This window comes from Talpa europaea (genome assembly GCF_964194135.1).
Source record: "Talpa europaea genome assembly, chromosome: 5".
Taxonomy (NCBI): Eukaryota; Metazoa; Chordata; class Mammalia; order Eulipotyphla; family Talpidae; genus Talpa; species Talpa europaea.
The window spans coordinates 55,394,489-55,422,047 of NC_140071.1; the positions used below are offsets into that span (position 1 = coordinate 55,394,489).

The following is a 27,559-nucleotide window of genomic DNA, read 5'->3' on the forward strand; positions in this document are numbered from 1 at the left end:
CTTCTTTTTGAATTATGATAAAAATTTCCTGCAAATATATGCATTTTTAAATTTTTTTAAAACATTAAAAAAAAGATTTATTTATTTATGCATACAAAAGCTAGGGTGTAGTCCAGAGGTGGGGGTGGAGGTGAGAAGATTCACCAGAGACAGAGTGGGGAGCAGAACAGCAGACTGGCTAAAACAAACTGTTGAGAGGATCAGTAGGCCAGATAGGAGAGGTCTGCTGCACCATGTGGGTTAGCTCCCTGGCCAGGGATTGAACTCATATTGCAGTGGCTGCATAGTGCTAAGATTTAACCCCTTGTGCCACCAAGGAGTCCCCCTCCATTATTCTTTTAAATGATATGTTTTCCCAAATAAAAGAACAGCAAAGGAGCAAGGAGTCTGCTATTGGAGAACACAGTTACAGACATGGAATGAAGAGGAGATTAGCATGTACCCTGTGATATAATTTGTCTATCAGTGTATCTCCTGGCTCTGCTGGTTGAGAGAGGTTGAAAGCAATAAAATGAGCACACCTAGCACCAGATCTTGATTTGAAAATATCATTCTCCACTAAAAAAAGCCAGAGCTCCAAAGGAAAAAGGACTATTTCAAGACTGGGTCAAAGGGAGCATGAGTCTAGAACATCTTGTCAAATCAGAAAATAAAGAAGTGTTCAAATAATAATGGGAAAGTATCAAAAGAAGAAAGTAATCAGCTTGTTTCACTAGCCAAATAAAAATTGAAATAAAAATATTTATTTTGAGCACAAAATAATGACAAACCCAGACTACAACATATGAAATATGATTCAATGAGTTTATATTAACATACATGTTTGTTGTACTGTCTTTATCAGTTTTTGTAAGTGTAAAACTTGTTTCAGAATAAGTATCCATCTCTTCTGATTTTAATATTTAGTCCCTGAGACCTTCAGAATATTAGTTTTTCCAGACTTTAAGGAAAGAGATTTAATGTACTCAATATATATCCAAAGAGCAGCTCATTTATAAGGCTCCCCGTCAGGTCCTACAGATTAATGAGAGCAGTGGTTCTGAGTAGGACAGCCAGACTGAATTGCAGCATCAGCTTTACATGAAAACTTGATATAAATGAAACTTCTTCAGTTCCACCCCAGGACTATAACATGGGGTGGCAATTGGGGATAAAATGGTAAGCCACTTGAGAGAAAGATTATGGAGAATAGAGGGAGATACTTTTGTACTTAATTTGGAATACTATAAGATATTACTAAAGGTTTGTGAGCACAGGAATAACATAGTAATTAAGAAGATCATTATAGTAGCAGTAGATAGAAAGGATCAATTCTGGAAGATTCCAGATGACAAGACTAGTTTAAGTTTCTTATAATAGTGCCAAGAAAAAGCTGTTAACAACCTGAACTAGCCTGTGGGACTGGAGCAGGAGAAATGAGCGTGCACGTCAATTAGTTGAAAGTGGTTCAGGTACAGGGTAAGGAACTGGCGGGTAATGAGAAGGGGAGAGGCTAGGAAGAGACAAGAGCAAGTAAAGGTTACCGAGATTTTGAGCCTCGATGGTTGATAGAACAGTTTGGATCCAGATGAATTCACGAAAACTTCCTATAGCTGGGCCTTTCAAAAGCCAAGAAAATTAGCCATATAAGCCTATAAAAGCGTATTCTTCTAAACAGTGTCAAGGAAGGAAGCAGTGATTCCAGACTTAAGATTCTATAAAGCATGTTCCTCTAAACAGTGTCATGTAAGGCAGTGGTTTTCAGACTTGCAGATTTTAGAGATCTGTAAACATCCCAAACAAACTTTAACAACAGAATTGCTTTTTTGAATTATACAAATTAAGAACTTTGAAAAACACTTATATTTGCTGCTGAGAGTATGAATTGGTAAAATCATGCTGGGGAAAAAAATGGCAATATCTAGAGAAGCTGAAGGTGCGTGTACTCTACAGAGTATGAATTGTGCAGAGTGTATTTGCTAAGAACACACATCAGTTCAATGAGGGCTCTGATGCTTTCTACTTGCAGGATTCTGAATAATTTACTTAACCACTCAATAGATTAGTTTCCTTATCTGTAGTTCATTATTTGCATATAAAAAGGTAACAGATATTTGTTCTGTATTTTAACTCTACTAACTAGAATTAGGAAACACCAGAGACAAGAAAACCAATTAGGAATAACTACAATATTTTAGGATTAGGTAGTAAGAGCGAATGAGGTTACAGAAATGAAGGACTGGTAAAATGTATAGGGTTGTCTGTGGAGTGGGGATGAGGGGTGAGTAAAGAAGTGGTAGAAGACAAAGGTAATACTAAAATCATTGGCTGATTAAAAGAAAAGTGGTGCCATTAACAACAGTAGCAGGGAAATTGGACCTGGATTTGTTTTTATGGGAAAGAAAATACACTTAATTTTGGTCACATCGGTTTGAAGTAAATATATTTTAAAAGGGAGTTAGTTATTGGACCTCAAGCTCAGAGGTAGGAAAAGAAACTTGAGAATTATTTTAAATAAGTGAATTCACTGATGTCTATGTATAATCTAATAATTCATTATATATACTGAAAAAAGGGTTAGTTTTACACAAGCATTAAGTTTTAAATTAAGAGAGAAACACTATATTTAATCCCAAAAGAGAAAGCTTTATATTTATAATTTCACTTCAGTCAATATTTGTAAGAAATCGTTGGATCCAAATGACAAAATGAAGCAACAAAAAATCTAGTTATTTAGTTCTATATACTCAGTAGCATGCATCTATTCTCATTCTCTCTCCTTTCTCTAAGCATTTGTATCTTTAAAAGATATAATGTTTTAAAATATATAGCAAAAATATATTGGTATAACATAACAAAAATAGCTTGTTTTTATGCCCTGCATTTCTCCATGGAACCTAAAAATCCTTGAACAGACATTATCTCATTGTTTTAAGAACTGTTATGAAGCAATCTGACATTTATGTAATACCATTCATTCTCAATAATCCCAAAGGCCCTTAAAAAATCCTGGAAGAGTGGCTAAGCTCATGTTCAATACAAGCACTGAGGGAAGGCAGTGGGGTGCACAGGTGGAGAAGCACACTGGGCTGTGGTAGGTATTCTGTGGAACACAGCAGGAAATTATACAACCATTTAAGAAAGGAAGTGAGTGACATTATTAAACTGAAACCAGGAAGAAACAGAAAAGATTAAAGGACAATTGTATTATACTTGTTAGATTCAAGAAAAATATTAGTATCAACTGTTTTTATTTTCATATCTTGTTAGTATAATAGATACTTTCAAGATACAAAATTTGAGGACTATCCACTAATTTGAGGTAATGGCCTGCTGGAAGGGTCTGTATTTTTCAAACATGCAATTTCCCCCTCTTCCTGCTCTTTCTGGACTGAAGCTAGAATGCTGAAAAACAAACACTCGACTAGAAAAAGAATTGTTTTTTGCTTTTTGTTTTGTTTTGTTTTGAATTTATTGGAAATATTAGTGAGGTTCTCCAGAGGAACAGAACCAATAAGGATGCATAATATGTAGAAAGAGACATTATAAGGAATTGGCTCATATGATTATGAAGGCTGACAAGTTCTGAGACTACAGTTGGAATTTAGAGATCTGATCCAAGTGTGAAGGTCTGAGAACCAGGAGAGGAGATGGTTTAACCCAAAAAAGAGTTGATGTTTCTGTTTGATTCTAAGAGCAGAAAAGACTAGTCCAAGGAGGGCAGGCAAAAGTTTCCTCTTACTCTCAGGAAGGGCAGTCTTTTTGTTCTATTCAAGCCTTGATTCTGATGATATGGTAAATTATATTGGCAGCAAACGTGCATTCCTAGAATAAATCTAAACATGTTGGGATGTATTGTTCATTGCAAATATCACCATATTTTATATACTAGTATTTAGCTCAGAATTTTAGGAGGCTCACCTATAATTTTCTTTTATTGTTATGTCTTTACCAGTTTTTTTTTTTTTTAAATCAAGGTCAAACTGGTTTCCTAAATTGAGTGCCAAAGTGCTTTCTTTTTTTAATCTCTGGAAGAATTTCTAAGTGTGATGTTCTTTAGGCAAATTTAAATTACAGATTTGATTTTTCTAAGAGATCAAATCAGAATCCTACTTCTTAGATTAGTCTTGGTAAAGTACAATATTTAATAACAGCAAAATGCTGTTTACAAAATCATCTGAAAAGTATTTTAATTTTGGTAATTATGTCCTTTTCAAAATTGTTGGTCATTTATACCTTCTTTTTTCTTATCCAATTTCATTGAGAATTTATTAATGCGATTCATTTTAAAAAACAGTGTCTTTGCCATCACTATACTTTGAGTTTTCTAATTAATGCATTACTTTCTGTTTGTAGTTTTATTTTCTTTAATTTGTGATTTGCTTTTATAACTTCTTAAGAGGGATATTCATTTTTGTCTTTGAACTTCTTGAACAAACTAAGCAGATTAATTTTAAAGTCTGTTTCTGATAATTTCAATAGTCAACTGATTTTGTCTCTTTGGGTACCTGGCTATTTTCATTTTTTTTTTTAAATTATATACTGGATATTACATTTGCTTAATTGTTTGTAGAAAAACATAATACCTTGGATGATATTATTTTTCTCCAGTGAGGATTTACTGCCAGTGCCTGAAGGTACTAACAATTCAGGATCACTTTAATCCAATTTAGGGACTGAAATGACCTGTCTAGTCCCAGTTGAAGTTCACTAATAGGGAAAAATCTTTGGGCACTAAGACCCAAAGTGAGAGGCATTCTAGCTCATGGACACCATTCCCTACTTCCTATTATCAAAAACCTACCTCTATGCCCTTTAAAATCACCAAATTTCATTAAGAGTTTCCTCAAACCCTGGCTATTGGCTTTTAATCTAGGAATTCTTTACTTTCCTATTAGTTCTCCAATACCTTAATGATTTAAAATATTTGTCCAGTTTTTCTAGTTGTTCTGTTTCAAATTACCTGACCCACCTATAGCAGGGCCATACCACCCTGAACGTGCCTGATCTTGTCTATACCAGGGCAGAAGACTTCTTACACTGATTCACTGCCTCAAACTCTCATGACTAAACTGCATGCCTCAGTTAATGTCACACTAATGCCACCCTGCTAGCATACAGTAGCACACCAGGCTTTCTTTAACCCAATTTCATGGACTGAGATGATTTGAAGTTGTATACCTATAGAGGCCAACAAATGGCTACTGATAGAGAATTTTGTGCATTTATTTGTAAAACAGTGAAAGGTTCTACTCTGCCACTACAGGCCTGAGGAGATATATATCATTGAACAATGATCCAAGCATGTCAAGAGACAAGTGAGGAACAAGAGAAGCAGTGAATGAAATGATTGCTAATATGAAGGGAGGAAAGAACATGCAGCTAAGCACCAATCTTGAAGTCTTCAGGAGGCTAGAAAAATTCCAAAGTGTGAACAGGAGTTCAGGGCTACATTACAACAATGAATTCCAAACTTCTGATCATGTAACATTATTATAAAAAATTTTGAGCATCACCCTCAAAAGTTGTATATTTATTTATAAATTATGTGCATTACTAGAGTCAAACCATGCCTTAAATATTGGCAATGTTTAATTTCTTCTTTTGTTCTTTCAGTCTTTTCAATTAAAAGATAAATAGAATTCAGGTACTTTCTTTCCTTGTTCTAATGGATCATATCTTTGTGTCATTTAGACACCTGCTGCTCTAAAAGATAGGAAATGGAGAAAATGGTAAAATGGTAATAATGCCATTGACTGTAGCATTAAAATGCGAAATATTTACAGGGAAATCTGACAAACATGCAAGACTTGTAACTAAAAACTATAAAACAATACTGAAGGAAATTAAAAGAAGACCTTAATAAATGGTGATAGGTACCATAATCATGGGTGGGAAAATACACAATATTGTTAAGATGTCAATTTTCTTCAAATAATCTATAGGTTAAATGCAACTGCAAACAGAATTCCAGTAGGCTTTTTCTTTTTCTTTTTTTGGGGGGGAGGGGTTTTATATTGACAAGGTAATCCTAAAATCAGGTAGAAATACAAAGAACTTAGTATAGACAAAACAACCAAAAAAACCTGGAGCATTTATACTACCTATCTTCATGATTTACTACAAAGCTATAGAACAGTCTTTTCAACAGATGATCCAAGACAAATGAGTAGCAATATGAAAAGTATGTCCTTTGATCTATATATACTTTATATATATATATAATATCTATATATAATTTGCACTATATATCAAAATTAACACAAAATGAATCATACACCTCAATGTAAAATCTTAAACTAAAATTTCTAGAACATATAGGGGGAAATTTTTAAGCCCTTAGGTTAGGTAAAAGTTTCTTAATTCTAACTCCAAAAATTCAATCAAAAATGACAAAAGTTGGGCCTCCCTTGTGGCGCAGGGGGCTAAGATGCAACCTATGAAGCTGTCTGCAGCCTCTGCAGTACGAGTTTGATCCCTGGCCAGCCAGGGTGCAATCCACATGGTGCAGCAGACCTCTCCTGACTCGCCCACTGCTCCCCTCACAGTGTACTTCAGTCAGTCTGCCTGTTCTGTTCCCCACTGTGTCTCTGGTGAATCCTCTCACCCCCCACACCTCTGGCCTGTACCCCAGCTCTTGTATGCATAAATAAGTAAATCTCTAAAAAAATGACAAAAGTTAATAAATTAGACTCCATGAAAATTAAAAAATTTAATCTTTAAATACACTGTTAAGAATGAAAAAATAAGTTACTGGGAGAAAATATTTGTGAATCATATATGCAATAAAGGATTTGTATCTAGTATATATAAAGAACTTAAAATCCCAATAATAGATAACAAGCAGCTCAGTTTTTCTGAAGAACTAAAGCACATTTGAATGGAGAACATTTTCTCTCAATACACTAAACACAATATTCTGTCTTAAGTCTCTGCTTGATACTGTTGAGAAATCAAAAGTCGTTTTAAAGGTAATGTCTTTTTTCTCTGACTGCTTTTAAGACTTGTTTGTGTTGAATACGCTAATTAAACTGATGCATCTAGATCTGGATTTATTTTAATTTATCATCTTTTATTTTGGATATCACACAATGAATTGAAATCTTCCATTAGTTAAAGAAAATTTTCAATATTTCTTTAAATATTGTCTCTGTTTGCCTTTTCTAGCCCTGACCCTATCTCCTGAAATTTCTTCTTTTCTCTTTTCTTCAAGATCTTGTCTCTTTTTGGGATTGATTCAATATATTATTTTCAAATCTATCTTTCAGTTCACTAATTTTAATTGTCTAACTATAAAATCTATTAAATTTTAACATCAATTCTATTTTTCATTTCTAGATTTCCTTATTTGTTTGAAATTATACTTGTACTTTATCTTTTTAAGGCTATCATTTCTTTAAATAGATTACACATGCTTATTTAATATTTAGTGGCTTAGTAAAATGTGAAGATTTTCTAAGTCTGATTGTGCTATGTATTGCTTCTACCAGTTTCTTGTCAGGGTGCCTTGACTGTGTGTGTGCATGCATGTGTGCATGTGTTCATTCATTCTCAGTTGCTCATTTTGTTTTGAACTTTGTGGACAGAAAATAAAAGTAGGTTCCTCCTGAAAGAAGTTGCATGTATTAGACTTCTGGGGGCATTAAGGATCCAGGACTATATCCTACTGCAATTTGGCTGAAGGATTTTAAAGTCATACAGGCAGGGTGAGTTGGGGCTCCAAACTGATTGGAAGCCCATCTTTTTGCTAGAGTTCCCAGCAGATGCTCTTATTCCAAAACAGTCTGTATCAAGATTAAAGAGAAGCAATTTTTCTACTAGTCCTCTGAAGGGGAGGAGATAACTCTGCTTATTTCTAATTCTCTTTTCCACTAAGGAGGAGGTCCCTTTGACCAGCTCCACCTCCCCAAATGTATTTGATAGTCATCTATTAGACAACTTCCTTTGGAAGACCTAAGTTTTGTATTTTCTTCCATGAACTCTCTGAGAACTCAAAAAATAATGCTGCAGTTTATCCAGTTTAACAAATTCATTAGGATTAAAGCCAGACTTAGTACAGACTTAGTCTGCAACAGTACTTAATTTTCTTAGCTTACACCTTTATTTATTCCATAGATTGAGTATTCCTTACCTTTTTATAAATTTGTAAGAGCATATGAGAAGATGTTGTCATATTGTATCCACTATGTTTACAATGGGGGCGGGAGATCAGTTTGTTGCAAAATTTACATTTTCTATAATATTCAATTTTTTTGTTACTCATTGCAGAATTATGTGTTTAGTTTTGAAAGGCTTTAAAGGACTATAAATTTATTGAGGGGTTTTTTAGAAAAATTGTTCTTATCAAAACTGAAGAGTATTTTAATAAATACTAATTAAAACTTCACAGATTATATTTATTCTAGATTGGGTCAAACTGAGGAACAGAGTAGTAGAAAGGGCACTAACCAGGGGACCTAGACCTACCTCTTTCTTGTGATATTGGGCAAGACCTTCATTTTCTTTGCTTTTGATTTTCTATGTATATAATGGAGGGGTAAGTCTGGATGCTCATTTCAAGGATTAAACCCAGTGAAGGCTGCAAGGAAATATGCAGTGTACACAGAGCATACTCAAGATTGGAGTTTCTAATGTTCAAGACATACCTTCAGGCTAGTCTACTTTCACATTTTAGACATACTGCAACATAATGTTTTTAAATAAAGCTTACACTTTGGTTTGGCCATTTAAAAACATGAAAATCACTATTTTTGTACTTCAAAATAGATTCTTAGTATTTTCACATCATCTTAGTTCTGAGAACTTCATTATTCCTTTTGTCATTTCTGGCATTTCAAATTCTTTTATGCAGATATTAATATAATTTAAGGATTATCTGGTTTTTGCAAGAAAAGTTACTAATACTTAAAAGCTGCAATTGTACCATCTGCCAGGAGTTTATGTGAAGAATTTTGAAAATAAATCCACTTAAAACTGTCATCATATAGCATTAATTTCTTTTTGAAAAAAATCAACCTAATACTACACAGATTAAACTGTCCAAAATAGGTTTTAATGCAACATATTCACAGGTTTATACTACAAAGTTGTGAAAAGAATATCTTTTTAAAATTTGATTAAGTGCTGCAAGATGTTGAAGAAACTCAGCACTCAAATGTATTATATGTTGATGTTATTTTTGGCAAAACCTCAGTAAATGTCACATAAAAGAGAAGACATCTTAAAATAAGTTCTTGAGAGCAGTCTGGAATGGTTACTGCCATTCCCAAGTGAGAATGCTGGTTAAAATCAAACTTTTAATGATATTAGTCTCCTCCCTCCCCTAGACAATGTACATGACATTATAAATAAAACAAATAAAACAACATACATGCACACACACACACACACACACACACACACTCTCTCTCTCGCTCTCTCTCTCATACACATACACATGCATCTCTCATCTCTTTTATTTTCTAAAGTGAACACATTTGTAATTATTCAATTCAGGACCCAAATAACTAATCTGATTATAAGGTTTTCTTGCAAATTTATCAGTGGCATTTGAGAAATGAAGAGGCAGAAGGCTATCAGGCAATGTCAACTTAGGATTTTGTTGTTGTTGTTCTGAACATATGAGAGATGGAGTCCTTGGGGTTAGCACGCACATCTTCTAAACCCTAGAGCTGAAAATAGTGGGAAGTTTTCATCTCCTAACCACATTTACATAGTCTTTATATCCATGTTTCTGTATCTTACTCTGTCTGACACATGAGAACTAAGAGAAAGAAATATCCTGAGAAAACTAGCAACAACAAATGTTGGCAAGGATGTGGAGAAAAAGGAACTCTCCTGCACTGCTGGTGCGAGTGCAAAATGGTCCAACCACTATAGAAAGCTGTGTGGAGATGTCTTGACCTACTAAATATAGAGCTTCTATATGATCCAGTAACTCCACTCCTAGGTATTTAACCCACAGGAAACAGAATCATTAATTCAAAAGGGCATCTGCACCCCTATGTTTATAGAAGCAATATTTACAATAGCTAAGCTATGAAAACAACCCAAATGCCCAAAAATAGATGACTGGATCAAGATGTGGTTCATATACACAATGGAATATTACTCAGCAATCAAAAAAGATAAACTCATGCCATTTGCAGCAACATGGATGGAGTTGGAAGGGATCATGCTCAGCGAAATAATCCAGAAAGAAAAAGAAAAATACCAGATGGTCTCACTCGTAGCAGGAATTTAGAAAACCTAAATAAGGGACCAGAAAAAAGACTAATTGCAATAAAGTAAAAATCAAAATCAACAAGCAACTACAGACCAGAGACAAACTACAGACCAGAGACACACTACAGTGAGGGATAGGGGGAGCAGAAGAGGGATTAGGGTCAGAAAAAGGGGGTGGGAATTGTATGGGGAATATAGCCAAAATGAAAATGCATACATTATACAAAAATGAAAAATGATATAAGAATTATATAAAATAAATTAATTCATAAAAAATAAAAGAAATATCCTGAAATGCAAGTTATCTAAGAGTTATCAGTGAATTTTAACTTGGAAAGTTTTAAAAAAATCTGTTATAAGTGAGATTACAATAAAATAACATCATGGAAAATAATACACATATATGTTTCTGGAATGAAGTTTAAAAAGTATAGGAAAGTAAACAAAGTTAACTGTGGTTGTCTTTGACAGCAGTATTATGAGTTCATCTAACTTTTTATCCTTTATGCTTTTCTACCTTTAAGATATGTTTGCAAAGGACATATGTTACTTTTACAACTGGAAGAAATAATACAGCTTTTAAAAAGAGGAAACAGATATGGCCAAAGAGTAATATTAATATTAATCTACATTCTAATTATATCAATCACTGGGCAGAAAGAATGCTTATTGAAAAATTATATTACGACAATGAAGGGCTGCAAAGAGATCCCCTACTACTTTGGTTCTTAAAAGCAGCAACAGAGGAGTCCTATGTAACCACTAAAACATATGGATTGGTTAGAGTTTATTTTTCACTGCACATAAAAATTAAATATGCCCACACGATGTAGGATTCTCAAGGAAAAGCTCAACAAGATTTTCTCACAGTGTCTAGTGAGAGAGTTTGAAAAGGATTGTCCAAAAAAGAACAAAGCATTTTCTGGACTCAAATTAAAGATGATCATTCTTACTCACTTTTCCAAAAGATTAAATTCTTTTAGGAAGATAACATGGATCCATAAAATTTTACTTAAGACTGTCTTGACTAAGGAGAAAAACTTTATTCTTCTAGAACTTTCAGGAAATGAGGTATTCCACACAACTGAAAATTTCATTAAAAAAAAATCTTACCTTCAATTTATTAAGATGATTTTAAAAAGAACCAGGTTAGAATCATTGCCTATTCTCTATGTTATTAAGCAATAAAATAAATGCCAACTTGTGAGGGTCACAACAATGAACATCAATAAATGTGATAACATGCTTTCAGAGTGTAATAAAAACACTCACTAACAGCAAATATATCAATACTATCCCACTACTATATTCTTGTGTTTGCTGCCATAATAGATATCCCTAGCTGGGCCTTTCACTTCTACTTTATGTTTCAGCTCAGTCAGAGCCATAAGTCAGCCTTTGCTCTGATTTTCTTTACCTTTTTTACTTTAAAAAATTATTGATATGTACCATTCTCACTGGTGTAAGATGGGTATCTCATTGTAGTTTTCATTTGCATTTCCCTGATTACAAGTGATGTTGTACATTTTTTCATAGGCCTGCTGGCCATTTGCATATCCTCTTTGGAGAAGTATCTTTTTAGCTCTTCTGCCCATTTTTTGACTGGATTATTTACTTTGCTTTTGTTGAGTCTCATCAGCTCTTTATATTTTATATGCCATAAAATATTCTCCCTTATTTTTATTATTCTTTAAGCTATTTTGAACTTAAAACTAGATAATTTTTTAGCACCAGATCCAAAGAAGAATAAATAGCATATTACTGATGAGGCTTTTTATCAGTCAAGTGCAAATATACTTTTCTATGTAAGTAACACTAAAAGTTAGCACAGGAATAAAGAGTAGACTATGGGAAAAACAGGTCTGACACTCTGGCCTCCAAGAAAAAAAAGGTGACTCAAAGGACCTGAAGAAAAGGAACTGCTATGGAAAAAAGGACCAGTTTGCTCAACGAGAGAAATTACTTCTTTGCAATAACAGGCGTAACATAGAGTTAACATTCCAAAAGGGTTTCTGTTTCTTATAAAAACCAAGATTAAGCTAGTTTAACATTATATGCAAGAGAGATGAGAAGTAGTCAACCTATTAAGCCTGAGGGGCCCTAGTCTGACTTAATCCAGTATTAAAAAAAGATAGTTTGACGAAACTTGAAATGGCCCAGTGCAATTTGAGAGGAACTAAGCACCTTAGGGATGTGTTTCATGAACAGGCTTTAAAATTCTTTCTTGATGTACAAGCTCAGATTGCCCTTTCTCTTCTAATTTTTGGCACTAGTCATAGAGCAGGTATTGTATGCTTAGAACTTTGAAAAGAAAATTTGACACCTTATCTCCCTGAAGCTGATTAAAGAATAGGTCCAAACCTGTATCTCTGTGTGACTATGCTCAGTTTGGTACTAGTTTTGATATGATGAAACTTAAAGGAACCTGGAAAGAACTTAGAGACATAATTTAACAAAAGGATTATAAAGTTTATTAAAGAACTTGACAGAGCCAACACAGGAAACCAACTCTATCTCTAATTAACTATCAATCTTACTAAAATTTATTACCCCCCACAAAAATCCTATACACAGGCCTGGAAGATTTACAGTGGGGCTAGAGAGACTCCCTGGCTGTAAACAGGCATGTCCTGCAGTACATCTCATTTGACACTGCTGGTATCTAAAGTAAAACACCACATTCCTTGTTTACCTAATTCTCTACTACATGGAGATTCTGTTATTAAAGTGAAAAAATGTAACTTTTGATTTTAGAGTCAAATTTCATGATATTATAAAAAAATTAGCTCTATGGCCATAATAATAGTTTTATTCTTTGACATTCTCTTTCATTTACTAAAACCTTTTTTATGTGTTGCCTGCAGTCTGAAAAGTAAACAGATGCAAAGCCATGGCAAGAATCATGAAGTTCTATTTATGTAATGCCTTCTTCCTTATATAAATATATTATTTTATCTTCTATCTAATAATATCCTTGTGATATAAGGAATAGTAGATTTTGAGCTTTGCTAGTAAGATTTGAGAGAAAATGGATGGTTGCCAAAGAATTTTTACTACAGAGAGGCTTTTTTCCGATATTGATGATTAAAATAGTAACATGTCAAATTTAAGTGTGGGTTTTCTTATTATGGCGGGTGTTCAGAAGTTCTTGGGTTATAGGTTGATTCCTTTTGGAGGGGACAGCTTTGCTGAGTCATGATTGGTGAATAAAAGAGCTTCATGTTGGCTGTATACAATCTTACACATGTGGTAAACCAATGGTACCTCAAATGAGCCTTTTCACGAAAGATTTCTTTTCTGAAAATTTAAAAATGTTACATATACTTTTTAACAAAGTAAATGATTATGTACATGCAACTGTTAAACTTACTATTAAATTTCCAAAAATTAATGGTTTTTATTCTTTCTGTATTAGTTGGTATGATACATATATCCAGACAGAAATTAATATGGGAGACAAGACTATTACACAATTTACTAAACTTGAAAATATTCAAATGGTTCTTTTTAGTATCAATTATGTGCTCACTGACAAATTAAATCACTTGTTAGAGCATATAATGTCCAAAAGACTAAATCATCCAGAGTTGCTGCAATATTTAAATAATTTAGTGTTGGAATGAAATAAAATGCTTTATAAAACCCAGATATGGAATCATATAGCCCAATCAAGAAATCTTTCCTTAAAAGGCTCGGGAAGGTATTCAGCTCAACTGATGCATGAAGTTAATATAGCCAAGGTCAAGCTACAGTTTGTAACTTGTTTTCATGTGGTGACCTTACCATGCAAATGCATGAGAACGTCTGGATCTCTTCCCAGAGCTTATGTAGTTCTAACCTTGGAAAAACAGCTGGGAAGACAGGCTAAGTTCTGACACACATTTAAGGATGCCTAATATTCCTTGTTTCTACAATACTATACAGTGAGATTGCTCACAGTATCACTTTTATTCATGGGGTAAGAAGGACCACTAGACTTAAAAAAACAGCATGGGGATATAAAAATTTCAATACAGTATAGCATTTACTGAAATTCACATATCAATGAATTTTGTCAAGCATTCTAAGATCACAGCAATAATTGCGCCTAGTAGCACTTTAAAAATATTATAATCAAAATTATAAGGGAGACTTAGTGTCCAGATTTTGGTTTCTAAATATAATATTCCAATAAGAGGAACCAGAGTTCTGAGGAAAAGTGGCTGATTCCAGGTCTAGAGACGGGAAAATGTAAGATCAACCTGTAGTATCTTGTGCCAGAAAGTAAAGCACTCAAAGGATGGGGGCAAACTGAAAGGCTACAGCAGTCAACATGGAAAAGCTACAATGGCCAAACCTGATTCTGGCTGGATACTAAAATTAAATAATGACAGTTTGGGATTGTAACACACAGGATAAAATATTTGCAAGTACCCATATTGATAAAAATAAGTAAATAAGTAACAGAGAAGCAGGCTCTTTCCTATAAGAATTCTAAGTGATAAAAGTAGTAAAAATCTGAGAAATAGGTAAATACCATTAGAACACTAAATAACTATTGCCTCCAGGCAAGATCGACAAATGAATGCTAAAATTAGTGGGGGAAGACTTGAAGAGAAAGCTTATTTTATATCAATATTTTTACTTAACACGTGATATATAGAGAAACTGAACAAAGTTTTAGGACAAAGACAAAACTTGCAAGGTAACCATAGATCTGAGGCATTCAGCAGGGAGGAGAAGGGGAAGGGGTCAAAATAGGGGAGGGAGGAGCATAAGGGACAGAGAGATGGATCACGGGTGCTATTGTGGTGGGAGAACTATGGGGAATACATCCAAGGGGAGAAATCAAGTACTGTCCAAAAATTAACTAGATGTAAGAAAATAAATTAATTTTGAAAAAGGATATTTAATATTCTCAAAGTATCTTACCTGAAATACAATCTCAAGAAAAAAGAGTAACTTTAAGGTGCAGCAATTAGCAGATAGCACTTTAACCAAGGGATTAAGTTATTATTATCAACAAAAAGATAATGACATCTTGTTATTCTGCTATAATGCGCAGAGAAGGATATATCACTTCTTGTGTAAAAAAAGCATAACCTCAATCTAATCATGAGAAAACATTAGACAAACTCAAATTAAGATATTCTACCAAATATCTTACCAGACTCTTCAAACTTCAAGATCATGAAAGACAACAAAAGACTGAGGAAGTATCATATCAATAGTTCCGTTCAAATAGATTCTAGTGACTGAATCCTTCAGTCCCTTCCTTTACTGTAACTGTCACAGGGGATATGTGGCAAATAATCTAAGAACTATGTATCCTTTTATAGTTATATGGTATTATCTGTGCCACATAAAAAATAGTGCTGCTATGTATTAGAATATGTATTATTTAAGGCTAGATGCTATATCTTATTCTACTGTTACAGAAACTAGTAGATAAAAATATTTCATGGCTTCCAAAAGTATGACAATATAGATGATACGCACAAAGCAAACTTGTTAAGCCCAATTTAGTATCCCTTACTAAAGGTTGCTGAATCAAATATCTGATTGTGTTCACTCAACCTATAGTGTAATTTGTTATTATAAAAAGAAAACAGATTTGAGGGTTCCAATTTTTTTCTTTGGAAATTAAAATTTCCATGTTTATAGCTGAAATATTTTTAGGCTAAATTATCTTCTGTGAAGTAGCGTTTGTGAAGTTATTCTACCTTTGTAAAATTCATAGTGAAATAATGAACATACTTAAACCTGTAATATATAAGTGTGTATTGTTTTAATCAACTTAATAGTTCACATTTTCTGAGTCTTAACATTAGAGAAAAAAAAAATAAGCACAAATGCTTACACAAGTCTCAAGAGCAGGGCATAAACACTTTTCTTAAATGTTTTAAAGTTACACCACATGAAAAACGAACATCACATTCTTATGTACTTCTAGATAGGTGCTCCTGCAATATTTAAGTTTGCCTGATGTCAAGTACTCTGTTAGTTTCCACTAGGCTTATTTAGGAACTTATTATCATATTTGCACTGAATTTACTTCTCAGATAAAAGTCCTAGGTGGAAATTTATTTCATTGGGTAACTGTCCAAAGGAAGTATTTAAAAAAGAGCAAAACTCAATTCACAAAGGAGTGGGGAGGAAGGGGAAGAAACTCAATTCAGAAGGAGGAAAGAGGTGAGGAAGGGAATAAATTCAAAGTAAATACAAAAACATGACAAATGCACTTACCATCACTTCTGTTTTCTGCTTGTTTTGCTTCATTTTCTACTTTTTTTTGTTTTGCTGCTAAGAGTTCTCGCTTTAATTGTCTTGCTTCTTTTCGGAGTTCTTCACTATAAAACAAAACAAAACAAAAAAACCCAGTTCTATGATTATATAGTATAATGACTTATTGAGCAAAAAACAGAATTGTTCATTTTTAGGCACGGTATACCTCTAAGAAGAACAAAGTGAGTAACACAATTCATTTTTGTTTCTGTGTATTTGTATCTGTGGTAAGGAAACATTTACAAAGTTGTAATTTCTCATAATAGTAATATAACATGAGTTACTATAAAATATACCCCCTTTAAGTATATCAAAAGGAGTTGATAAGTGACAAATGACACACTTTTCTCCTAATTACTTGCAAATTAATTCTAGTTTTAGGTTAATAATTCATAGAGATTCTGGATCAAAACAGTATTTTTAATGTAAATACTATTCACTAAACCTGGGCATACACGAAAAGATCTGGCTTAAAAATTTGACTTCTTGAACTGATACTAGTAACTACCACTTATTAAGCAATTACTACATGCCAGCCAGGTACAGTGCTAAAATTTAACTCATTTAATTTTTAAATTCAGTTTTTAAACCTATCACAATTTGGCAAATAGTTTCCCCTTCTATGAAATCCACCATGCTGAGGTATTCTGATTATTAATGCAATCATATAAGAAAGACAAATTGAAACATAAATGTTGACTTCACTACAAGTCACTAGTTAAATGCCTACTTTCTACAAGCCAGCTTTAGGGCAAGAGATTAAAATTCATGCCTTGGAAAAAATTACTATTTATGTCATGAATCCTTATGGTCATTTGTGAATAATCAAAACTACGCATTTTGTATGTGTCAACGTCAAGCACATACTCTATTTGCTACAAAGCTAGAGAGGGTTAAAGACTGAGTATCCCGAGCAAGTACTCCATTTTGGAGTCTCTAAAGACATCCAAGTCAAGGTTGACTGGAATCTTAAATCCAAATTTAAGATTTAACCACACTTATTTAACCTTCAGTGCTTCCTCCTGATCCCCAGATCTCATATTTAAAAGAACTACTGTCTTGTAGAAAAGTCACAAAACTATAGGTCTTCCAATGTGCCTGACTTAGGTTCTTTTACTTCTTTTCCACATCAAACACAGTGTCCTATTTTTATCTCTTTGGCCTCCAAGATCCTGAATTCTGAAACCTAGCTCTTTGATCAAAATTCACAACCATTTTAGCTTCTCAGTCTTTTATTCCTACTGAATCTGTGCTTACACTTATAATAATGAAAGCCCATTCCTTAACTGTAGTTCACGGTCTACCAATCCTACTGTTACTTTCAGGAACTCCATGCATTCTGAAAGCCATGGTCAGCCTTTCCATTGGTATCCTTACCAGCACCCTTAATTTTCTTGTTTGCACTTATGAATCTATCTGATCACTCAGAAGAATATGTTAGTATCATATCCCAGGAGACAAACTTCCAGAAAATATGATTTCCTTAGATGTGGGATGTTGTCTGGGAATTTTCCCTTATAACAAATTCCCCCTGCAATTCCAATATGCACTTCTATTTGGGACTCAATACATTAGGACCTTACCAGAGAACTCATGTCTTTCTTACAACTTCAAGAACTCCTACTCTACTGATTCTTTCATTCAGCCATTAAACATGCTCAAATTTCCTTGATTCTGTTCCAATCAAGTGATTACCTTCACAAGTGGACTCCTTGCCTGAAAGAATAGTTTTATCGTCTACTTCCTCTACCTCAAACTTCTTAATCTCTTGTAATCTATCCCTTTTATACTTTAGTGAAAGAGCTTCTGTATCAACCAAATTCAATGGTCTTTCTCAGTCTTCCTCTTTGGCTTATCATTCTGTTAGATTAACCACAACTTCCTTCTTGAAGTTCTAGTCAGATCAGATTTATGTAACACTTCAGAGTCTTAATTCTCTATTTCTACTAATTACTCATTCTCTCCTCATCCTGTAATTGCCTGCATTTTACTCATTTCTATACTTTGTACACAGGCCTTTTAATCTAATCTCATAACATCAACTATCACTTTTATATAGGCTATTACCTTGATTTTGGTACTGGCATCCTAACTATCTGTTACAAATCTCTATGTAGAGCAGTACTGTTGAAAAGAAATATCAGGTAATGTATATTTAATATCTATTCATGAGTATTAAAATACAGTTTCAAATTTCCTAGCAACTACAATTTTTAAAATGATGAAAGGAAGCAAGATAAATTAATTCTAACAACATATTTTATTTAAGTCAATAGACTGAAAATGTTATTTCAACATGCAGTCAACAGAAATATTAATGTGATATTTTACATTTTTTGCACAAAATATCCTAAAACTGGTATACATTTTACATTCACAACATGTCTCAATTCAGAGATCAGCCTCATTTCAAGGGCCCAGATCTAGATGGCTAGTGGAGGCTAGATAGAACAACTTAACTACAAAGTCTCTGTGTCCACACTTGAAGTCATGTCCTTTCTACCCAAATCTATTCTTTCCCAAATCCCTATTCAATTGTGAAGCCATTTTCCTCCTAATGACTAGACCTTTTAAAAGGACACTGAATACATAATTCTAGCTTCCAAAAATCTATCTTTAAATAGCCAAATATATAGATGCACTATTGAAGTATATTTAAGTGCTTATTGAAGTATAAATATACAAACTGCACAATGGTAAATAAAACTCAAAAAATGTAAAGTAAGATAGAGAAGGGTAGGTCTATACAGATTATTAAAAATGCTTGATTCTACTGAATTTTTCAAGTGATTGTGGATTTACAAGATGATCAAAGTCTTTAAGACTCCTCAAATACCACCATTTGCCAGTATGTGGAATGCATAACTCTCATAATGAGTGCACATTTTTAAAATTAGTCTTTAGATGATACATTAGAGTTCCCAATCTTATATTCTCTGGAATCTTATCCTACTACTGGCATGAAAATATATTTTAATTTGTTAAAATGAGAATGAAATTTGTAAGCCTTGCACTGCCAAACTACAGGCTTGCTTTGGACCAGGCAACATCTTTGTGGCTCTCTCAGAGCTTAGTTTCAGCTTGAATGATAAAAGAAATGGCCTCGATCAACTGCTATTAACTCTAAGTTAATAATTTCTTTCCTAATAGGTATGTTTCTAATTTGAATTCATTTGCATTTTAATATGGTTTGTATGATATCACCATTATTCACCCAATAATTCTACATTGCGTTTATTTTTCAATCTGATAAATGTGTTTTATATGTTCTGCTCTAATCAAAAATAATTCCTTTTAAAAAAATCAGCCCAATAAAAAACCAGCAGCCTAGAAATTATAGTAGCCTTTACATATTTAATAGCAAATAATTACTAATTCATTTTAATTATTCATTAATCCATATTAGTTAATGGATTAGTTCACTCATACAAATGATGGAGGAGCTAATATTGTACGGTACCATTTTTGTGATGGCCAAAAAATTAAGATGAAAAGAGGGAAGGGAACTTCACTGTGCAAGTTCTTTATATAGGTTACTTTCCTCACTACTAGATCTTCTCAATTTAACTTGAGATACAGGCATTTTACAGGTAAGAAGGCTGAGGTTATGGAAGTTAAATACTTTTTTGCCTGAAGTCACACAGTCTATTGGAAAGTAATTGAGGTAGAAACTAAAAATAAGATTGTCTGAATCCTAAGTATGCTCTTCCCATCATGTTATAGAGATTTTGAGAGAGTCTCCAAGGAACCTCAAGTTTATTATGGGGCATAAATTCATATAGGTAAATAGTAATAAAATTACATAATAAAAGTAGTAACTGTCATGAACAAAGAAATCATTGAAGCATTGTGAAATTCAGAGAGGAAAGATTGCTATGGGTTAAATGAGGACTGGCTTCAGAACTGGACCCTGTAAGATGAAGGATTAGTCATGTGGGGATAGAGTGGAAGTAGCATCCAACTAAACCAAGACAGGAAGGTGAGAAGACAGAGGGTACATTCTAGAACATTATGATATATAGTATAAATGATTTTAAGTGGGGACAAGACTAGAAACAAAAGACAGAGCTTGAAAAGAATATCTAGGATGAAGACTAAATACCAAGCATTTGTGAATAAACGATAAGACTATTTTCCTACACCTTTGAGCTTCCATTTCTTAGCCAAACAATTTCTTAACTACTATGATTGCCTTCATTTCACTCACTATCTTAATGCTTTATTAGTGAACGATACACTCCTTAAATTTTTCTGTTGGAAATAACTTAGAACCTGCTAACCACAAATGTCAACAGCTTCCCTTTCAATTGTAACTTAGGCCTTCAGAAGAATTCAAGTTTGACCCCTTGCCGTCTCAGACACAGCACCATGCTAGATAACCTCCTACCTTTTTGCTATACTTTGTTTCCACTAGATTTACTCATTCATCTCTTGCCTCTCAGATTTAAAAGTGTCTCAGTAGTCTACTCTCAAGCCTCCCCCACTACCTCTCCTTTTCTCCCCCCAGAAATGTCTTCCACATGCAGGACTTCAGTTTCATTTACTTTAAGAAGTCAATGTGTAAAATCTAGATTGTTGACTCAATGCTTGGTAGACATTTCCTCTCTCCCATTTAAATTCACATTTCTACAGAATGACACTTCCATGTACTGTCCCACAAATGCTGCAAATTTACCATTTTTAAAGTCAGACTGATCAATTTGGTTCCTTAAAAAATACCACCACATTTCTAGCTTTCCAATTTTTGACAAAGACACCAGAATATTAATTGGTTGTCAAGCCCACCTTCTAGCATTAGCCCTTTGCTTTCTTTCCACAATTAGTAATCATGTCCTTCCTTAACAAAGTGTATTCCTTTCTATGGCAGTGACAGCTTTTTGGGCTTTCATGACTTCACTAGTACAACAGCCCCCTACTTGTTCTAGGTGCCTATAGTAGGGCCTTTCTTCCATTCATTTGTCACATTTATGCCAAATCCTACAATTTTACTCCCCTGATCCTCAAGACTCCCCAAATCCTACTTAGTTTTACACTAATTTCTTTTCCAAGCATTTATTAAGGCCCTCTCATAAGTTACCTTCAAACTATTTTTTCAACTTTATCACTCACACATACTCTAAATTTTGGGCCAAAACATACAGGTCATAATTACCTTGGCAAACTTTAAGTTTAAGCTCACCTTGGCAAACTTTGAGCTTCAGTACACATATCCCTTTGTTTATGCCATTTCCATTACCTAAAATGGTCTTTTCCCCCTATTTCTGTCTATTAAAATCTTCCTCATCTTTCAAGGCTTCATGGAAAAAGAGGCACTTGAACATAGCATTGGGGCAAGGCTGTCAACCTCATTGAGTTTCAATTTTCTCACCTACAAATGTGACTATATTAGAACAAGGCTGATACAAAGACTAACAATTAATATGAGTAAGAGCACTATAAGGTGGGTGGGATGGCAGTTATATTTGTTACAAAATATATAACAAGCAATTTCTGGCTGCTAAATTACAGCAACAATTTAAATAATTAAATCTTTAAATATGAATCAGCAATTCTAAGTAAAACTCAATGGTATGTTAATGATTACAGTATTAAAGGTCTCTACTCTAATGTCATTAATAGGTTATTTTTATTTTTTAAAACTAATACCCATTTCAAAAGATTAGAGAAAGCCTTTGGATAAAAAAAGAGACATATTTATCAGAAGACCCAGGCCCAACATTTTTATATGGCCATAAGAAAGCAATTCTTTGCCTTCGTTTCATCATCACCTAAGACTAGTCTGTGGAAGGTTAAATTAATATTTGTGAATGCACAATTAAAATTATAATGTAAATGTAAAAAATGATTATTCTCTATAGATCAATTAATTTCAATTCCTTTGGGTTTAGGATTTTCAAGTTCATCATCTAAGGAAGCAGTGAGATACCATCTTCATTTTAGACAGAAAAAAGTTGAAGCATAGTGACAGTAAGAGATTTTTGTCCAATATTTCCCAAGTCAGTAATGAAATTGCAAACATGTCACAGACATTAATAATTCTTTATGCAGGTTCCCATTTAACCTGCAAATACACACCAAATGAAAATTACTTTTAGGCTTGAATACCTTACTTTTAAATAGACATTTTTTTATACAACAGAAGATACCACAAATGAAGAAAGTTTTAAAAACTACACTATGTTTAAATTTATATCGGACTTTATATTATGCTGTAAAAGTAGCTTTAAAAATTTTGCAATTAAAAAAAATCATGTGGTTTTTGAACTTTATTTTTTTTTGTGGATGCTTTTGTCATTTTTACTAGTTTTCATAAATATGCCTTAGGAAAGTTGTAGCTACTTTTTCCCCTTATGTTATGAGAAGTACTACCTTAACATAAGAGTGGTGAACTCAAACACTGACCTGTAACATTTACCTTAAAAAAAAAAAAAAAGTCAAGACCTGAATGTTTGATATGCTTTTGAAGAGAACTCTATAACAATAGAATAGAATATGTATAAATTTCTTACATAAAATGGTAAATGAATTTACTGAGAGAGCTTGTTAAGCAAGCTGACAGTTAAATACATATCCACTACAGATCACTTTTTTTTTTTTTGACCATGCATGAGTATTTGTTTGCAAACCAAACAATACACATTTCATGATTCTTAGTGTGTTGCTTTAATCATGAAGATACAGAATCTGTTTGTGATACAATAACAGCTATAATAAAAGTGTAGTTATTTAGGCTAATGGTATCATCAGCAGGAACAGAGATAGAGGTTTAGCACATCAGTAAGTATAATAATATGCTGCATTCTATGCATAAATTTTGAAAATATATACATATATCCAGAAAATATCTAACCAAATTAAATCAGAAAAATCCATTATATGTTCAAAGTTCTGTTCTCTCTATTACTAGCAGTATGACCTTAGACAAGTAAATCAATCAATTTAGTATCATTTTCCTCACTTGAAATGAGAATAACAGTGAGATTGCAAGAAGGGAATAACAATTCTATGGAAGTTACTGGTATGCTTAAAATGATGCTTGGCCCAGAATACATACTCAATATTATTTTGCTTCTATTATTGTTAATTGTTCTCACAACACAATAGTACTATTTTTTTTTTTTTAAAGATTTATTTATTTATTTATACAAGCACTGGGTACAGTCAGAAGCACGGGAGGGTGAGAGAATTCACCAGAGCCAGAGCGGGGAACAGAACAGGCAGATTGACAAAATATACTGCTGAGGGGAGCAGCAGGCGCGGCAGGGGAGGTTTGCGGGCAATGAGAGACCCTTGCTAGTGGCCTGGGATTGAACTTGCGCTGCAGAGGCTACAGGCAGCTATGCTGCCCAGTGCTCAACTGCTGCACCACCAGGGGAGGCCCACAATAGTACTATTCTTATTACTTGCAGAATCACTTTCTGCCAAAATGAGATCTCAAGCTAACTAAAGAGATTAAAAGACAGGTCCTTCCATTTGTTTCATGGATGCATAGATTTCAAAAGCTTATTGATAAGTTTTTATGTTTGATGCAGTGCTGCACTGCTTGGATCAAATACCAAATGCTATGAAAATGAGAAATGTAACAGTTAAAAAAAAGCTAAAAATTACAAATTTTCCATATTCTAATTCTAGTGACTATATACTTGGAACAGAATTGTTTATTTTCTTTCATTAGACTCTAATTGGTCAACTAAAAAAAGTAAAATGCAAATTCTACTAAGGACATTAACAAAGAACCTACATTATTTTAATCTACATGATATTGGAAGGCATCTGTCAGAAAATAAGTTTAAACTGAGAGATAATGGTCTATGTGTCTTTTATAATCTGCTGCACCAATATGTAAGAATAGTAAGAATATATCCTTATCCATAAGTACATTAAAAATTGGAAAGGAGGAATCCTAATGTACCTATATACAGTCTTTATTTTTATTAACAATAAAATATTTACATAAGTGTAAATGTCTGACTTATGTAAAGGTATTTATACTACTTAATTGTTATGCATAAAAATAATTGAGAGCTGAGAGCAAAGCAAAACTTAGTTTGGCATAGTAAAACCATTCCTATGGGTTTACTTCTTAATAATTTGTACAGCAAGCCGAGGAAAATGAGCACCAATTTCATTAACTTGGAATCTAAGGAAGTCTTGCTCCTGTTTAGAGTGACAAAAACAATTTAATTGTGAGAGAAGGGAATGAAAACATTATTGAAGTGTTGAAAGAATTTTGAGCTTAGGTTGCCTAGTTTTGTGAAAGTTTTTTTCTCTCCTTCTGGAATGCTAAATTATGAAGGAAAAGTCACTTTACCAAAGGCTCTTGTAAGTCAAATGCATCTGTCATCTTTTTCATAAGAGAGCAAATTTAACAAATTTGATTTTGACTTTTCTTCCTCTTTCAAATTAATACATGAGACATAGAGGATTCAGAGAATTTATCAAGCTGGCAAGCAGTCTTTCAGTGACTAAAAATTCATTTTTAATTATATTCATTAACATCCTGGGGTAAGACCTATAAATAAAACTTTGGTGACTGCTAGTAAGCACCTATAGAGCTCCTATGCAGATTTTTTTAATGCATAAAAAAATTTGAAAACTTTTCCACTTCTGAAAAATCGTTTTCTTAGAACAAACTGCCCTTAATGGATGGGAATGAACATCTTCACAGCTCATTTCTTATGCCACCATACTGTTTTCCAGTTGGCTATTTTCATTTATAAGGGGGCCTACAACTGTCATACTTTACCAGGTTTACTGCAACTTCCCCACCCTTAGGCATGATGATTTTTTAAAATTATGATTTTATTTTGGTAGGAGAGGCACTTTTAGGTTACAGAAAAATTAATGGGGAGATACAGAGATTTCCCAAATTACCCCTCCACTCCACCACCACATACAGTCATTCCCACTACCAGTAATGAACCATCAGAGTGGAGCACTTGTTATACCCAAACCCGATCTCCTGGCAGGCAACCACTGATCTTTTACTGTTTCCTTAGTTTTAACTTTTCCATAATGTAAAATAGGTGGGATCATATATTATTAGCCTTTTCAGGTTGGTTTCTTTCACTTAGTAATAAGCATTGGACTTTTCCTTATCTTTTTATGACTTGAAAGAGCGCTGCTCGTGTAGTGGTATCATGCAAGATTCCCTCACGACTTGATAGCTCATTTTGCTTTTGCAATGAACAATATCCCACTGTCTGGATGTGCTACTTATAGCCTGTTAAAGGACATCTTAGATACTTTCAACTATTGGTAATCAGGATTAAGGCTGCTATAAATGTATCTATGCAGATTTTTATGTGGGCATCAGTTTTCAGCTCCTTTGGGTAAATACCGAGGAGCACAATCATGGGGTTATATGGTAATAGTATGTTTTATTTTGTAAGAAACTGCCAAATTGTCTTCAGAGTGACTGTATCATTTTGCAGCATCACCAGCAATGAATGAGTTCCTGTTGTCCGTGTTCTCATAGGCATTTGGTGTTGTCATTGTTTTAGATTTTGGCCATTCTAGTAAGTGCAGTGTGGTATCTCATTGCTATTTCCCACTAGAGTAGCCCTCCTTCTCCACTAAGATTGAGACCAAGTCTGTGAACTCTAATGTCCCATCTCTTCCTTATCTGTTGCCAAGTTAAGCAAAGAACATAAGCAAACAAAGCTAAAGACACAGAGCCCCAACCAGACAAAAGGTAAATAAGAAAACACAAATACCTACGAAGCAAGAAACATCTAAACACAAGATAGAAAAGCAGATAAGAATAGAAGCCTAGAGACCTATATACAAGGGACACCAAATTTGAGAACGTAGTACAATCTTTATTCTAAAGGTTTTATTTTATTTTTTTAAGGATTTATTTATTTATGCATACAAGAACTGGGGTACAGGCCAGAGGTGTGGGGGGTGAGAGGATTCAACAGAGACAGAGTGGGGAACAGAACAGGCAGATCGACAGAAATAAACTGCTGAGGGGAGTAGCAAGCAAGTCCGGAGAGGTCTGCTGCACCATGTGAGTCACCTCCCTGGCTGGGGATCGAACTTGTGTTGCAATGGCTGTGGATAGCTTCATAGGTTGCATCTTAACCACTTGCACCACCAGAGAGGCCCTATTCTAAATGTTTTAAACTAAGAATGACAGAAAAAAATAAGACTGAGTGAAGTCCTAGAGGAGCAATCAAGCACAGAAAGGCAGGTTTAGGATCTCAGAAAAGAAATTCAGGACAAAGAGTTCTTCATTAAAGTGACTGAAAATATTAAAAACACATACACACTCAAGATGCTGAATGAAATGAGAGCAAATATGGAAAGCATATTAACTAGACTTAAGTTGGCAAAAGACAGGATTTCAGATACAAGTATATAAATGGCCCAAGTAAACAAGGAAATAATGGCCTTAGTGAAGTAATGAATCAGATGGACTTAATAGACATTTATAGAGCCTTCCATCCCAAAATAAATGAATACATATTCTTCTCAAGTACACATGGAATATTCCCAGATCAAGTTCTGCGACACAAAACATGTGCCGCAGACTGACTGACACTTGCATTCTTGGGACAAAATGATTCTTTCTTAGGTTATTTTAAAATGACAAGTCAAAATAAACAAAAAACCCCATGGATTTCTTTTGCAGCAGTGTTTACAAAAGGGTAGACTTGAAGAAAGAATGGTTGAGTTGGTGAGGCCTGTCTTAGAAGAAGATCTACATACTTGAACAGCAGGGTGTACTTTCAACAAAGGTGGAATAAGAAGCCAGACTTTTTATAGCAGATGCTTAGAGTACAAGGCCTGGACTCTGACAGACCTAGATTCAAATTTTGGCTTACCAGTTATGCAACATTACACAAATTACTTTTCCTTTTTGTTGAACTTCAGTTCCTTCAACTCTGAAATGAAGACAGTATTGCTATTAAGTTTAAATAAAAAAAATGGACCTGTAGATAGTCATATGAAGCATAATTGCATGTTCTCCCTCTCTAACCCTAATAAAGGAAGTATAAAACAAAATTTTTGAAGTAGAACACAAAAATAATAGTAGAAAAAAAAAGAATTCAAAGATATAAAATTAGGAAAGGGCCTCCCTGGTGGC

At 33.8% G+C, this 27,559-nt stretch overlaps 1 protein-coding gene across 4 annotated transcripts in view; it reads right to left on the bottom strand.

Annotated features, from left to right (window-relative positions):
• The window catches only part of CWC27 (CWC27 spliceosome associated cyclophilin), a gene marked incomplete at both ends in the record, with an annotated part of 152,737 nt that overhangs the window by 45,783 nt on the left and 79,395 nt on the right, over positions 1-27,559 (bottom strand). For all 4 annotated transcript variants that reach the window (XM_084233276.1, XM_084233279.1, XM_084233277.1 and 1 more), the window contains one exon: positions 16,429-16,532. In XM_084233276.1, coding sequence (XP_084089402.1) covers positions 16,429-16,532 — 104 coding nt within the window. The remainder of the gene's footprint in view (positions 1-16,428; positions 16,533-27,559) is intronic.